Here is a 16,539-nt window from a genome sequence, read left to right as displayed (position 1 = left end):
ATAAAGAAAATCCATCTTTCATCGCCCCCCCCCCCACGCCCACTTCGCCCTATCGCCAGTAGTTGCCGGCTCTCATAGACATATAATGCACTTCCGGAAAATACTATCCTGATCGCCCGCTGTTAAAACGCACCGTTAGGAAAAGGTTAACATGTAATTTCCTATAGTTTGTATAGTTTCAATGTACAGATAATTTAACTTTTGGATATTGCAATTCATATTATTTTTATGATTATAATAATATGATAGATGGACTGCATTTAAAGGTTTGTTTTTGTCTGTCTGGCCATTCAAATGTGCATGCAGTGTAACCTGTGTAGCATGCAGTGTAACCTGGGGGTTACGGGATGTCAGAATAATGTGCTGTCTAAATAATGACATGGCAGATGGCACCGTCAGCACTCGCTATGCAACACTTTTAAAAACACACAGCAGCAGGAGGAATTTAGACACATGTATCAGACATGTGGGTGTGAACTGTGGTTTTACAATATAGGACATTATTCGAGTCAAAAGTCCACTCTAAAGTGTGGACTTGGTACTGCAGTAGGTTCTGCTGACAGGCTTTTTAATGGGTTAAACTGTAAAAATGCTTAGGGCTTATCAATACATCATTATCATTCCTTTTTGTAACTTCTATATAAAGTATGTACTGGACTGGGTCTATTTTGTTTAACTTCTCTGTTTTCAAAATGCTGTACTTTTTGTGACATGACATTGCCACACCCTCTTTTATCTCTCCTATGGTACCACATCAATACAGCATGGAATTGTGGACAAAATCGTATCCAACGATAACAAAATATTCAACGTTTTGGGTCTGAGAGTCTAAATCTCATTAAATGGTGGTCCGTGGCTCAAATACCGAATAAATAATGGCCCTTGATATGAAAAGGGTTGAAAACCACTGGTATAGATGCTAGGTATGGTATGGATGCTAACTATGGCATGGATAGGTATGTATAGAGTAGACACTATATATGGTAGGTATGGTATACAGTAGATGCCAGGTATGAGATGCTAGGTATGGTATAGATGCTGGGTATGTATAAATGCCAGGTATGATATCAAAAGGTAACATGTGCTTGGAACTAATTTGGGACAGTGCCATTTAAAAGGAGTGGGCAATAGAGCAACATAAAAAATAATGTCTCATGTTGTGTTTTAATGCAATACTGTGTGTTCTGACACAAAACAGATTCATGTACCAATGATCAATGAAGTATTACCGTATGTATATAATTCTGGTGGTTTGTTTATTGAGGTAATGTCGCCCACCCCCACTCTAAGGTTCAAATAAAAATGAAAGTGTATTGCAAATGCATTTATACCCAAGTCTGAATCACCACTAACTTTATCTTTTATGTATTCACCATCATCCTCATTCTCCCCTCTGCATCATTGCCATAACATGCCCTCTCAACACATTCTGATATCAGATGATGTGCCATATTTCAGCAGCCATGCGTAACAGCTACCCCCTAAGGACATGTAATGCCATAACGGTCACATAATATATAACAGAAGCACAAACACAAATATTAAAGGGATAGTTCACCCAAAAAAATGACACATTTTCTATCAATTACACACCCCACGAAGCACAAGTTGACACTTTGAATCCTACCAGAGCCGCCGCCGCTCATCAAATTATTAGCGTAGGAATGCGACAAAAACAAAATAATCTCCATGGGGTGTGTAATCGATAGAAAATCAGTCATTTTGGGGGTGAACTATCCCTTTAAGTATGAGTGTCTACTAGTACCTACTTTAAAATCTCCTAACTGTGTGCAAGTAGGCTACAGAAAGAGATACAGCACTATCCCTCGCATATACAGTGCAACAGGACTTTGCAGGAACACACATTTAGACACAGTACTGCACACACTAAACAGCTGGCAGTAATTACTCATCATCATGGCTCACATAATTTCCTATTAAACGTGTGCTGTGAGCACTCTGCACATCAGAAACGATGCGGTTGCTCTGAACATGTGTGTGCAGGAACTAGCTAACCATTGTAGCATGACCGCAGCTGGGGGTGCTCCTTCCATTCCGACATCTCGCCACTCCGACTAGTGGCTTCCGCGTGCGGTTAGGGTTAGGGTTAGGGTTAGGTATAGGGTTCGTTAACGTCGGAAAGGCGACATGTCGGAAAGGAGAAATGCACCCCCGCAGCTGTGCAGGGTGTGGTCAAGGAGTCAGCTACAGACAGTGAACCACTGGTGGCTCTGCAGACCAGCAGCAGACAGTGTAGCATAGGCTAATGTTTCAACTCCACTATACGTTGTTGTTCTTTTTTTTGTTCTTTTTTTCTTTTCAGAACTAGGCACAAAGACAATAGGGAGATCAGATGACATGAGATGGTCACAAAATGTATGTAACCAAAGCACATAATGGATACCATGTGAATGACCACATTTCTAAAAATTGCCCTTCAGAACTCCGATAATTCAAGAACATGGCAGGCAGTAAGAAAACATCAACTTAAATTGAAATGAAATACACACGCACACGCACACACACACACACACACACACACACACACACACACACACACACACACACACACACACACACACACAAACACCCGAGCCCTCATCATAACCATCTGAGCTGGGTGAAGCTGAAACTGAATTAGTGAGACCAGTGGTGTACTTGAGTACACTTTTGAGGATTTTTTACTTTACAGGACTGTTTCCAATTTTCAATACTTTTACTTCTACTCCACTACATCTCGGATACAAATATTGTACTTTTACTCCACTACAATTATTTGAAAACTATAGTTACTAGTTACTTTGTGGATTTTGATTATTATTACAAAACATACACTAACCACTTCAGCCCTTTTAAAACTTTGGCTTTTCGAAAATAGCCGATCTACAAGCTCAGCATTGTGAGCTTGTAGATCGGCTATTTTCAATAGATTTTTATAAATTTGAAAACTTATGAAATGGGACATTCTGGACAATGTCTACTTTTACTTTTGGTACTTTAAGTACATTTTGACACCAATACTTTTGAACTATTGGTGTCAAAATAGTTCACAAGTCAATTTTGAATTCCGGACTTTCACTTCACTTTCACTCACTAATTCTACATTGCAGTATTGATACTTTCACTTAAGTAAAAAAGATGTGAGTACTTTTTCCACACCACTGAGTGAGAACTAACAAGGGGGGTCTCTCTCCCCTCTTCAACTAACCTGAGATGGCCCACGTTGTAGAAGCGGCTGGCTCCGTCGGTGGTCCTCACTACCTTGAGGCAGAAGGCGGGCTGCAGGTGCCTGACCTCCAGCAGCACCAGGGCCAGGTACTGGATGAACAGCAGTGCGTCCACCAGCGACGCCGCGTACCCCACGATGCCCCGGTAGTCCCGCTCGCGGGGCTCCAGCACGCGCACGCCGTAGAAGAGCCAGTAGGACGCCACGAACAGGAACACCAGCGCCGCCAGCAGGCAGCGGAACACGAAGAAGCGCGGCAGCGCCGCCCTCGGCGGCCGCAGGAACAGCGCCCACGTGGAGATGAGCAGCACGAGGAGCTTGAAGGCCAGCGAGACGTACAGGCCCTCGCACGGCGTCCCGCACGGGTCCAGCGTGTCGCGCCACAGGAGCTGCGGGAGGGCCAGGAACGCCAGCGGCGTGACCAGGGCGAAGAGGCCCAGGACGGCGCCCAGCGCCGGGCCGAGGAAGCGCCGGCACTCCAGCGGCGAGGACTCCTCCAGGTCCTTGGAGAGGCGCGTCAGGTCCTCGTTGGAGACGCTGTCCACCGATGTGCCCGTGACCACCGTGGTGGTCTCGCCCCAGTTGTCGTCCTGGAGGGGAGAGATGAAGGGAGAGGGTTTAAGCAGGCGTGCGGCAGAGGAAGGCAAGGTAAGGTTGGAATTTAACATACCGTCCATTAGTTACGTAGTATGTATTGTAAAAGGATCTTAAAGAGATCAAAGTCCTTCCCGTGTGCACCGAGAATTATGTCAGGTTGCGACCATCCAAGAAATAGTAATAATGATTGTTTTTTTTCCATTGTGGTGTGGGGAATAGAAGATTTGTATTCCTGAAAGTCACCGGCATAGCCAACGCATCCAGACTTTTTGGTGCGGTTTTCAAACATGCTGATTATTCAGCGAAGAAGCTTTATTCATCATGTGTGACGTGTTTCACATTAACAAAACGTTCTATTCAAATGCCAGCTCAGTGTCTTTCGTTGTATGACGTGCATTTTAAAACCAATGGCTAGCAGGGTGACAGTTGAGAGCAGGATGTTTTTTTGGTCTTTTTCATACACAAGTTATTATGATGGACTGAGAAGGAAATAAAAGCTGAAAAGGAAGTGAAGAAAGAGTAAAAAGTAACACTTGTGCCTATGCCGGAAGTTTATAAAACTAAAAAGGAAACAGCCCCAGAGAAGAGTAGTATGAGGGTAATCTTTGACCCAGAGTTCATTTTGACAGCAGATTTTCATTTAGTTTTAGTCGAAATGTACAGTTGATATGGTTGACAGAAAAATATTTTGGCAGGCCTTCATGACGTCGTAATGGTTGCTTTTACACTTGGTTGCATGATGAAAATAGCCGATCTACAAGCTCACAACGTGTTGCAGCACCACGCGTTGTGAGCTTGTAGATCTGCTATTTTCAGCACCCAAACTAAACATAAAATGACTTGTCTTTTAGTTCTACTGGATCTCTTCTGTCCCTCCATAACATTTTAGTCTAGTTTTTATTTGTTGACGAAATTGTCAATATTATTTAGTCTTAGTTTTAGTCATCATAGCTTAGTTTTTATTTCGTTTTCGTCGCCGAACATTTTTCGTCATAGTTTTAGTCGGCGAAATGAACAAATAAGAAGAGTAGTGGATGAGGGTATAAACTCTGAAACAGCCCCAGAGAAAAGTAGTGGATATAGGGTATAAACTCTGTACCCTGTCATCTCCTCGGGTGGACTCCGTGTCCAGCAGGGGCTCCCCGGGGGCCTGGATGGTGACAGACTTGTCCCCTCGGATGCTGCTGCCATCTCGGCTCTTAGAGCGATGCTGCTTGTCCCTCCTCTCCCTGGAGACACACACACACATAATCATACAGTCAAGGGACACGATTATAAGACTCAAACCCTATTCTTTATTCCAAGGGCCTTCAACGTTTTTCAGGTCAAGGACCCCTTAGCTGAGAGAGAGATGAAGCAGGGACCCCCACAACATATTGAATAAAATTGCGTTGTAGATTAAAAATGTTCATAGATGTCAGTTAACTTTTTAAACCCTCAATATTTAGTCAACTTGTTGGCTTTTTCTTTTTCCCTCTACACCAACTCTCTGAAAATAGCCGATCTACAAGCTCACAACGCCTCGCAGCGCGAGGCGTTGTGAGCTTGTGGATCTGCTATTTTCGTCTGATGTTCCCCATCACACAAAGATATTGCGGACCCCCTGTAGTTACTCTGAGGACCCCCTGGGGGTCAAGTAAAATTTCGTAGTCGTGACAGCCCTAGTTGTGTGTGTGTGTGTGTGTGTGTGTGTGTGTGTTTCTCATGCTCTCTTATACCTGTGTTTCCGGGAGCCCCGGGAGTGGGACGACTTGTAGGAGTAGCTGGAGTACGTGGACTCGTTGTCCATGTCGGAGGCTGGCAGGCGGGGTTTGCGGGCCCCAACTCCTCCTCCTCCTCCTCCTCCTCCGCCCTTCTCAGCGAGCGCGACCCTCAGCTGGCTCTCCTTCTTCTTCTGCTCGATGGACTTGGAGGAGAGTGGCAGCGGGAGGCGCAGCAGCTCCACTTTACTCCTGAGGGAATCTATCTTGGAGGTGCTGGAGTAGTGCCTGTGCAAATAAATAACCCAAACATATGTTATTGAAACCGAAATTTAAAACCAATAACCGAATAACCGAGAAGCATGTTTTTTTTTGTCTTATACTGTATATAACATTGGTTCTCAAAGTGGGGTCCTTGGGGGGTACCAGGGGGTCCCCAGCAAAAATGTGTTAATAAAGCATCACAATCATTTTAACCCCTTTATTCATATGTTATACTTTTTTGGCTATTCAAAAATAGCAGATCTGCTATTTTTGAAAAATCGTGAACATTTGTGCAAATCTTTGAATTATATATATTTTTAAAGCGAACATTTTTAACTCAAATCTTTGCTTCTGGGGGGTCCCTGGAACAAAATATTTTGAGATGGGGGTCCGTGGCCAAATAGATATCATTTTGGGGGTCCTTGACATGAAAACGTTTGAGAACCACAGTTATACTGTATATAAAAATCGAAAAAAACGAATTACCCAAAGAAAATGCAAATGATTTTCTTTATAATCGACTAAATCTATTAGTCTGATTAATCACTTAACCCTGTACTTCGTCATACAATGATGGCCGTACAAAAATAGCGAAAATAGCTGATCTACAAGCTCTCACCTTGTAGATTGCATTGCGACGTGTTGTGAGCTTGTAGATCTGCTATTTTTTACTATACATAGATTCTTTTGTAATCATTCATTAACGCCCAACCCTAGGTGCTGGAGCGAGGGGTGGGGTATGTGGGTGTGGGGGGTGTGAGAGAAGATGAAGGGGGAGGAGAACCAAGCTGGAGAGAAGAAAAGAGGGGAAGGGGGTGCAAGATGGAGAAGGAGAGATAGGGTAGAGGAGGAGGGGTTAGGATGTAGGGGAGGTGTGTGTGTGTGTGGGGGGGGGGCAGGCGGAGGGGGGTATGGGCGAGAGAGAGGTAGAGAGAAGAAGAGGGAAACTAGAAGAGAAAGAGGAAGGTTGCACAGAGAGAGAGAGAGAGAGAGAGAGAGAGAGAGAGAGAGAGAGAGAGAGAGAGACACACACACACACACAGAGAGAGAGAGAGAGACACACAGAGAGAGAGAGAGAGAGAGAGAGACACACAGAGAGAGAGAGAGAGAGAGAGAAAGCGGGCTGTCAAATAAAAGTGAGAGGAGCCAGAAAGAGAAGGAGAAAGGAGAGATGATTTGTCACATCAGACAGGCTCTGGATAAAACAAGAGGCTTTGAATGAAACAAAGTGTGTGTGTGTGTGTGTGTGTGTGTGCGTACGTGCGTGCGTGCGTGCGTGCGTGCGTGCGTGTGCCTGTGTGTGCGCGTGCGTGCCCTTCGAGGATGACGTAAGTGAAAATGGCCACAGTGTGCATGGGAGACTGCAATCGCTCTCAAATGTGTTCTGATTACACAGGAACAGACCCAGTTGAACAGTCTTGAACTGGGTCTGTTCCTGTGTAACATGTTTATGTTAAATGATATCAAAGGATAAAGGATAACAGCACACCTCTCATATACATACAGCAGCATCTTTACACAATAAAGCAAAATTAGATCTAATTTATTTCTCGTGAGCTCGCCTCTCATCCACTCCCCAAATGTGCATTCCTGCCCTTCGCGCGCACGCACGCACACACACCACATTCTCCTACCATCCCTGTGGTTTCTAGGGGCAACAGAGCACCACTATTACAATGGGGATGAATGGGAGGCTATGGGGAGGGGGGTTACCGTGGTAACCGGAGCATCAACTACCCAACATCTCCCCCCCCCTCCCCTGTCTAGGCCTGTAGCCCCCCACCACACACACACACACACACACACAGATCCTGACAATGACTCACGCCCACTAAATGTGGTCACATGTAATATAATCATTTATTTATTAACAGTTCACTTGTAGGTGATATTGTTTGGTTAAAACAAAGGGTTGTTTGTGTGAAACGGTTGAAGCTCTATATTCTGTTAGTAATCATTGCTATACAGTATTTGTTCAGTGACAGGGGTCTCCCTGTCTCTCTCTAGAGCTCTTTAAACAGAATATACATTTTCAGGCGGGTTGCCAGTTTCATCCCATCAGGAGAAAGTACCCATTTATCAGCTTTGATTTTATAGTGTTCCAGTTTTGTCTGCTCATTTCTTTGTGTCATCACTTCCAATTTCCCTTGTTTGTCCCGTATCCTGTGTGAGTTCTCTCAACTGACCTGAACATGCATTTTCTGTTTACTAACAGAAGTTTACGGGGAGACCCCTGTTTACTGAACAAACGCTCATACACAAGCAATGATTACAATCAGAATATTGAGCCATTCAACGCGTATTGTAACTAAAGAAAATCCCTGACTGCACCTTTCACGAAGCCCCTCGACTTTTACTGGCCCCCCTCCCCATTTAACCTGTGGTGGTCCCCACAATGTGTGTGTTTCGCTTAAAAAATATATACATTTGAAGATTTGCACACATTTTCAAAACATATTGTATGTAATATGTAAAATATTATATGTATCCCCATCTCAAAATATTTAGTTCCAGGGACCCCCAGAAACAAAGATTTGAGTTACAAACGTTCGCTTTAAAAATATATATATTCAAAGATTTGAACAAATTTTCACGCTTTTTCCAAAAATAGCAGATCTACAAGCTCATATCGTGGCACTCGTACTATTTTTGAATAACCAAAGTACATAAAATAGTGGTCATAGCAAAAGATCTGAACTGGACAGCAGCACAGTGCGTTGATCATCAGACAGGTACTTTCCTGAATCTAAATAATCCTAATCTAATAGAGCCGCCTAACGACTATAACCACCTCGCGCTCACTATTTCTGTCTCCCTCTGTCTCTCGCTCTCTAACCCAGGCCCGGCGGCATCATATGTTCCTAGTCGGGACAACAACTAGCTTCTTGGATGTTGTAATGGGTTTCATGTGAGTGGGACACAAGACATTTGATTATAGCAACAGCGTGCACGACGCGCACGCGTGCTAACATGCACATGCGTGCATGCAGGCCATGAATACATGTGTACATTTACGTGCATCATACGCGTGTACGCGCACGCGCACACAGAAAATGCACACATGACCATGTGTGCGGCACACCCCTCATAAACACTGCTCTTTTTGCATGCAGCATTAAGTTTGTGTGTGAGTGCCGTTGTGTAATGTGTACAGTAGTACACATGGTCATGTGTTTACGAGTACAGTCAGCCAGCATGTCACTTATCTCAACTGCACTGCAGAAGCCTTTTAGGGCGGACCCTGACTTTGATTACATGGATCCTGCTGTCCTTATACTGCTGACAATATACATGCTATTGCCAATGTGCAACTCTCAGCAAAGACTATAGCAGGGGCCTTCAACATGGGGTCCTCAGAGTTACTACAGGGGGGCCGCCAAATCTTTGTGTAATATGATTTTTTTGGTTTACATTAACCACTTGAACCCTAGCATCCCTACTCTGAGGAGAACGTTAGCCAAAAATAGCCGATCTACAAGCTCACAACGCCTCGCACTGCGAGGTGTTGTGAGCTTGTAGATCGGCTATTTCTGGCAAAGGGGTTTGGTTTAGAGGGGGAAAAGAGCAGACCAAGTATAAAAAAAAGTTTAATCTGAAACCCAATTGTATACAATATAGAGGGGGTCCCTGCTTTATCTCTCTCTCAGCTAGGGGGTCATTGGCCTGAATAACGTTGAAGACCCCTGGACTATAGGAAGGAAGCGAGGTGGCTCACTCCTTAGCTTAGCTACATTAGCTCCAAAAAAAAAATAAACATGTTTAGTTCAGCACTAAGTGTGAAAATTACACGTGATCAGTTGCCAACTAATTAACGAGTATTACATTTGTTGGCAATATATTTTGAAATAGATTTTTTTGTTAATTGGATGAATCTTTTGCACCCCTAGACCACTATACATTAAAAAAAGACCTTTGTGACTGCGCGCGCACCCAGACCACGCCCAGCTCTCACAACAGCTTCTTGGCATGTTGTGTTCATTGAGTTATTTTAATGTTATTTCTGAAATTGGCCACATGCAATGTCCGGAGGCTTAAAAACAAGTCTTGTGCCGGCTGCACCAATGCCAGGCACATTCACAGTAAAACATACTCCATTTTAGGTCTCTCAATTGTTACCCTTTGATTCTCCAAACAGGGACAACCCCACACCGAGTGCCGCGCTATGAGCTTGTAGATCTGCATTTTTTTTTTTTAAATCGAGACAATTTGTGCAAATCTTTGAATATATATATTTTTAAAGCGAACATTTGTAACTCAAATCTTTGCTTCCCTGGAACTAATAACTAAATATTTTGAGATGGGGGTCCGCGGCCAAATACATACAATTTGGGGGGTCCTTGACATGGAAAAGGTTTGAGAACCACTGATACAGCAACATAGGTTTTTCAGAAACCTGTTAGGATTTAGAAGACATGTGTAGATGCGTTCCCAGATTGAATGGGTTAACTTGGTCTGAATGAGTTTTACACAAAAAGCCCAAGATATAAATGATGGACCTAAAGATGTCAAGAAATTACTTGAGAGGTCAATGGCTGCATTCCCAAGTCGTCTGCAAACTGTTAATTGTCTTATTATAAAGGGAAATTATCCCGATCGGGGAGCCAAAGCTCCCCAGTGTATGATGCAGGAAATTAGCTCTGGTTCATTAGTGTCTCTCTCACAAGACCAATGGCCCACTCTATTATACCAGAGGGAAATGGATGCTGGCAATGTGCCAGTGACTTGTAACTTAGGCTACTGAGGCTGTCAATCACAGAAGAAATGTGCATGTTGATGGCATAATGATTATGCCACTCATTTTCAGAGTCGCATACATGCTGTTCGTGGCCTATTGGAACCCTGTCTGAGGTCTTCCTCTTACACACAATGTCCTTACCTAATGTACTACTGTCTATTTTAATACAAACAAGGGAGTGGACTTTCTAGAAACACATAAACCTGACAGAAAAGATGGCCAATTTTGTGAGTTTGCTGCCATCTAAAGGTTAAAACTCATCTACAGGGCAGCTAATAAGGTTAATAGTGGGGGTGTTAGATTTAGATATGTATTAAAAACTTATTTTGTAAGGATTAAGAGGGAACCTATAGTGGCGTCACTTGTGTTTTGAGGAATGACAGGCACCATCGTGCAGCTCAACTCAATACGAATCGCATATCAGCTGCACATCTAGTCATTTAGGCCTGTATGTGACGAAGCTATGGTGTTATTCACTTTTGGAGCAAACATTTAAGTTTCACTTTTTGCAAGGATCTTGTCTTGCCACGTCAGATTCTTGTGTTTCCCCACTGTTTCACTGAAACAAATCCACCATGATCTTCAGTTAAAGTGATGCAAAAGCTTTTGTTTAACAAACTGGAATGTGTTTTCTCTTCATATACTGTTCAATTCTAATAAGCCATGCATAAGCCCTCACTCTCCTCTGTATCAAATTTGACTCCTCATTTGTGAGGTCAGTTTCTCCTCCCCTGTGACTGGAGAAGAGAGATAATCAACTCTGTCAACCAGCTGAACCTCAACCTAAATACAGGACAGATAATAAGGGATATGCTCGCCCCCTCTCTCTGTATCCTGTATGACATTCACACAGGAATGGTGTAGGTAGGCTAACTAGACCCGTCTGAATGGGAAAACGTGCTTGCCAACAGAAATGAACCCCCACTGTTTTTCTGTAATTATACTTTTACTGTTCCTAGTATTAATGATTTCTTGTATAGTATTGTATTGTATGGGGCCACAAGGGAAACAAGCCCTCAGGGCTTTTTGTGTTATCCTTTTAGCATTATTGTATAACTGTACCTCTGTACTTTTTGCAAACTGTTAATAAAGAATTCAACCAATCAAACAACTGATAATGACGAGCCCTGGTTATTGGCTACTAGTAAATACCATATTTATATCAAGGAAAAATACTAAACTTTTGGGAGTCAGATGTCAATGCAGAGTGGTTGTCGTAGCCTACTTTACCCTTACAGTCCTACACTAGTCCATAGACATGGTGGGCTACTCTATGATTCTCTTTGGTGTGAATGTCACAGTTGTCAAAGAACATCAGAAAGGTGTAAATAAACAGGAAATCTCGTTGCCTTCCACCATGTGTGTCATGGGGGAGGCAGATAGTGGGAAAACACACACACACACACACACACACACACACACACACACACACACACACACACACACACACACACACACACACACACACACACACACACACACACACACACACATTTCTTTTTTGCTTTCTTTTTTTGGACTTGTTTCTAGTGTAGTTGCTTATCTGTTTCCTAATGTTGTTTATAAACCAGTGGTTCTCAAACACTTTCATGTCAAGGACCCCCAAATTAATATGTAGGCTATTTGCCCCATCTGAAAATAGTTTGTGCCAGGATGAGCGCCCACACAAGATTTGTGTTAACAAAAACAAAAACATTTAAAAAAAAATCATAGCCGATCTACAAGCTCACAATGCTTCGCATCGCGATGTGTTGTGAGCTTGTAGATCGGCTATTTCCAAATAGCTGATGTAAAGTGGTAAAACTTAGCCTAGTTGCTTCTTTTGGGCTTGTTTTCATAGACCTAGCCGCTTGTTTTTCTTGCAAAATCTGGCAACGCTGACACACACACTACAGTGGCCTGCATTGTGTTTTCCAAGCAGGAGGCCAACAGTGTGGTGCTTTAGGTAGGAGTGGTCATGGGAGTGTGTGTGTGTTGTGGTGGATATTAAATTTCCTATTATTCTCTCCATTTCCTCTGACCGGCAGGCAGGTCTCAGGGTGGAACTGGAACGCTCCCTCCAGACAAGCTTACATTGTCATACTTGATTTTGTAATCTCCATGTTTGCCATCATCTACTGCACTGTGTGATGATAAAAACCTAAACACAACACACACATTCACTAACAGCCTTGGATAAAGACTATCATAGATGTATTTGATCGAATCTAACTTTTACTTCAGTATCTATACGAAAGTAAAAGTCAGACTCCATCAAATCAGTGGTGTAAAGTAACTAAGTACATTTACTCAACTACTGTACTTAAAGGTAGGGTAAGTGATATTTTTGGTATATATATATGTTTTGTTAACAAGGTTAAAGTACTATATTCTGATAGTAATCATTGCTACAGAGCGTTTGTTCGGTCTCTCCAGCTCTTTAGTAAACAGAATATAGTACATTTTCAGGTAGGTGACAACATAAGCCAATCAGGAGAGAGCACTGAAAATGCATTTTCTGTTTAATAAAGAGCTGGAGAGACATGGGAGACTCTTTTACCGAACAAACACTCTATAGCAATGAGTACTATCAGAATATAGAGATATTTAACACTTATTTTAACCAAAGTAAATCACTTACCCTACCTTTAAGTACAATTTTGAGGTATCTTTTACTTTACTGGAGTAGCCTATTTCCAATTTTCAGTACTTTTACTTCTACTCCACTACATCTCAGAGGCAAATTGTTTACTTTTAACTCCACTACATTTATTTGAAAACTTAAGTTGTTACATTTCGGCCATTTGAAAATGGCAGATCTACAAGCTCACAATGTGTTGCATCATAGAGCTGCTATTTTCAAATGACCTTAATATATATAGGGCAGAAGTGGTTAGTGTGTTTTGTATTAATAATCAAAATCTAGTAGGCTAACTAAAGTTCTCAAATAATTTTAGTGGAGTAAAAAGTAGAATATTTTCCTCAGGGATGTATAGTGGACTACGGAAAAGTACTGAAAATTAGAAATACTACTAATAGTAAAGTAAAAAATACCACAAAATTGTACTTAAGTGCAGTACTTGAGTACATGTACTTTACTTTGCACCACTGTTCGCAACTGATTCAATTACACTTCCCTGCATATTCCTTCCTTATGCACTATTATTGGACACGTTAAGCGCGTGCGTTCTGAATACGACGCGACCAAAAGTTGTGGGATTTTCACTTTGTTTCCAGGTGATCGTGGACGCTCTTTCACGCACAAACCGGCTCTCCCACGGGCCTCAAAATAAGCCTCGGGGTGGCGGTGGCCCAGTGAGGCGTGGCGAGCGACCCGAGCGGGACTACTGTAGGAAATCGAGGCCCGGGCTTTGAGGCCTTTCCGGCGTTGCCAGATTTTGCGAGAGAAACAAGCAACCAGGTCTATGAAAAGAAGCCACAAACCCATTGGCTATTTGAAAATAGACGATCTACAAGCTCACAACACAGAGCTTGTAGATGGGCTATTTTCAAAGAAAAGTCTTGGAGAAAAAAGGTGAATATTTAGGAATATTTTCATATCCACAAAATCTTGTATGGGGGGGGTCTCTGGCACACATATTTCAGAAGGCTGGGTCTACTCTACAAATACATATTAACTTGGGGGTCCTTGACATGCAAATGTTTGAGAAGCACTGTTTTAAACAACATTAGGAAACAAGCCCAAATAAGCAACTACACTTTAGTAACACGCCCAAAAAAACCACAACTACCAATATTTACAAGCAACTTTGCAGAAAAACAAGCCCAAAGTCGCTTATAATAAGCGGACATGGCAACACTGCCTGCTGCCCTCAGCAGACTATATACAGTCTGCAAAAATAATGCCTCGATTTCTGCTGCACACACACACACACACACACACACACACACACACACACACACACACACACACACACACACACACACACACACACACACACACACATCTGCGCCGGTAGGTTAAGCATTGCAGAATGCAGAGCCAGACAGCAACAGTTTACAGACAGTCTGTAATATGACTGGTAATATAATGACGGTGTGTGTCACACACAGTCTGCAATGTGTATTTGTCCCAACTATTCCATTTGGCACACAGTGCGTAAAACACTAAATGAACTGGAGACTCAGTCAAAAGAAAAGAGTAAAGCAACCCGGAGCTGCAATCTCTGCACCCTGATGTAAACTGTAACTTCACAATCATCTCACATATCCGTCTGATCCGGTCTTCATAATAGTGATAGGCTATCAGATTACTAATGTAAATACACGCGAATCAATCTACTAAAACAAATAAGCGAAATGTAGCACCTGAAAGAAAGCTCAAACTGTAAACTTTGCCATTTGATGTCTGCCCCCCCCCCCCCCCCAGAATGTCTAGCTTTCAGACAGACATTCATACTACAATGTTATTACGAGACAAACTCACCTTAAAACGCGCTACCCGACGTGAAGAACATTCAATGGGACCGTCTCTCTCTCTCTCTCTCTCTCTGAGAGCACAAAGGAGCGAACAACAACGCAGAGTGAAATCCAAAACGCTTCCAATCCAAAAGTCTCCTGAATTCACTCTCTCTCTCTCGTTGCGTTCGGTTGGAGTTTGTTCGCACCAGACTATAACAATAGAGTCAATTGCAACTTGAGTCGTCAGAACAAATCTGCTCGCTTTCCACTTCAACTCAACAAGGATCAAACCCTACAAAGGCAGTGAGACTGAGACGCATCCTGCATCTGTTGTTAGAGGAGCCCCGCTGCGCTGCGCGGCTCCGCTCTGGAACGCTGCTTTGTGCCCCGTTTGGAGAGAAACTCCAGTCCCGAGTCTGCGAATTCACAGCGGGGAATGTTTCAGTTCCACTTGATCCACGGAATTTGGTTCGGGACTCCAATGTTCCTTCTTGCTCTATAAACCCTCAGAAGACGTGCAACAACACGTCGTCGCATACGCTCGGCACAATAATTATTGGATTGGACCCCCCTCTTCGCCCAAAGAAGAGTGAAATCTGGTTCCTTCCCCCGTCTTTTCTTATCCAGGAGCTTAATGTTCTGTTTGGTCCACTTCAGGTCAGACGGTTACGGCTCCGTGTGCTTCCTGGTTGGAAATGTACCGACGGACGCAGGGTTTCCCAAATTCTAAAGAAAAATCCCGTCTCTTCACTGTCCCAACTCCAAATGAATGGCCTCACTGTCTGTCTCCCCCATTCGGTGCTCCGCCCCTCACATGAAGCCCCCTCTCTTCTTCCCACCCCTCCTCCAGGTCCCAGCCCTGTTGTTCACACCTTCCCGTGGAGGCTACGGTACAAGACATGTGTGGATTCAGACATGAATACTGGGACAGTAGATAGATTCTCTAGCTAGCCATGGATCACACGACGGTCTCGTCTGTCATGACCGTCATGGATGAACTTCAACCTGGTGTTTGCCCTTTCTCCATATCCGACCCGTACATCTACATCACACATGGGCAACATACGGCCCGGGGGCCGGACCCGGCCCTTTGACCATCTCAATCCGGCCCGCCAAGTCATAAAAAAAAAAACTGCCCCCCCCCCCAAAAACTGTAAAAATATCTACATTTTAAAAGGCTACCATATGTTACGGGTTTTGAGACAAATTAATTAAACTCCAATTAATATTAATTCATATTTGCCATTTGAGTACATACCTGCATTCCTCCATCCGTATGTACTCAAATGTTTTATGTTTACAATGTAACAGTGAAACAGTCTGCTGTGAGTTCATCATATAATGAATGCCATGTGAATGCAATGTGTTTTATCAGTGACCTATGGAGAGGTGCATATCAGATAAGATAAGATACGGCATTGACGTGGATTGTTTCATGTGATCTATTCATTGTAATCTCGTACAGAGTACACCAGAGTGATACAAAAAGAAAGAGAAAGATCAACATTTTGTTGATGAACATTGTTGTTGTGAAAGCAAAGACCTTATTCTAATGTAGTCTGGCATGTCTACCAAATTCACACAGTTTCAACATCATTCAGCACTTACAGTATGTG

At 43.0% G+C, this 16,539-nt stretch overlaps 1 protein-coding gene across 1 annotated transcript in view; it reads right to left on the bottom strand.

Moving 5' to 3' along the window:
- LOC311034938 (vang-like protein 2) overlaps window positions 1-15,702 on the bottom strand; it is a 21,481-nt gene extending 5,779 nt beyond the window's left edge. Inside the window, exons 1-4 of the mRNA XM_084042969.1 lie at window positions 14,949-15,702; window positions 5,542-5,811; window positions 4,923-5,052; window positions 3,209-3,816 (exon numbers count right to left, since the gene is read on the bottom strand). Coding sequence (XP_083899095.1) covers window positions 3,209-3,816; window positions 4,923-5,052; window positions 5,542-5,612 — 809 coding nt within the window. The 5' untranslated portion in view covers window positions 5,613-5,811; window positions 14,949-15,702. The remainder of the gene's footprint in view (window positions 1-3,208; window positions 3,817-4,922; window positions 5,053-5,541; window positions 5,812-14,948) is intronic.
- Between the last annotated feature and the right edge of the window lie 837 nt (window positions 15,703-16,539).

Source organism: Gymnoscopelus microlampas (assembly GCF_963454915.1).
Source record: "Gymnoscopelus microlampas genome assembly, chromosome: 19".
NCBI lineage: Eukaryota > Metazoa > Chordata > Actinopteri > Myctophiformes > Myctophidae > Gymnoscopelus > Gymnoscopelus microlampas.
The sequence above is the reverse complement of the archived record's forward strand: the minus strand, read 5'-3'. Positions and strand labels throughout refer to the sequence as shown.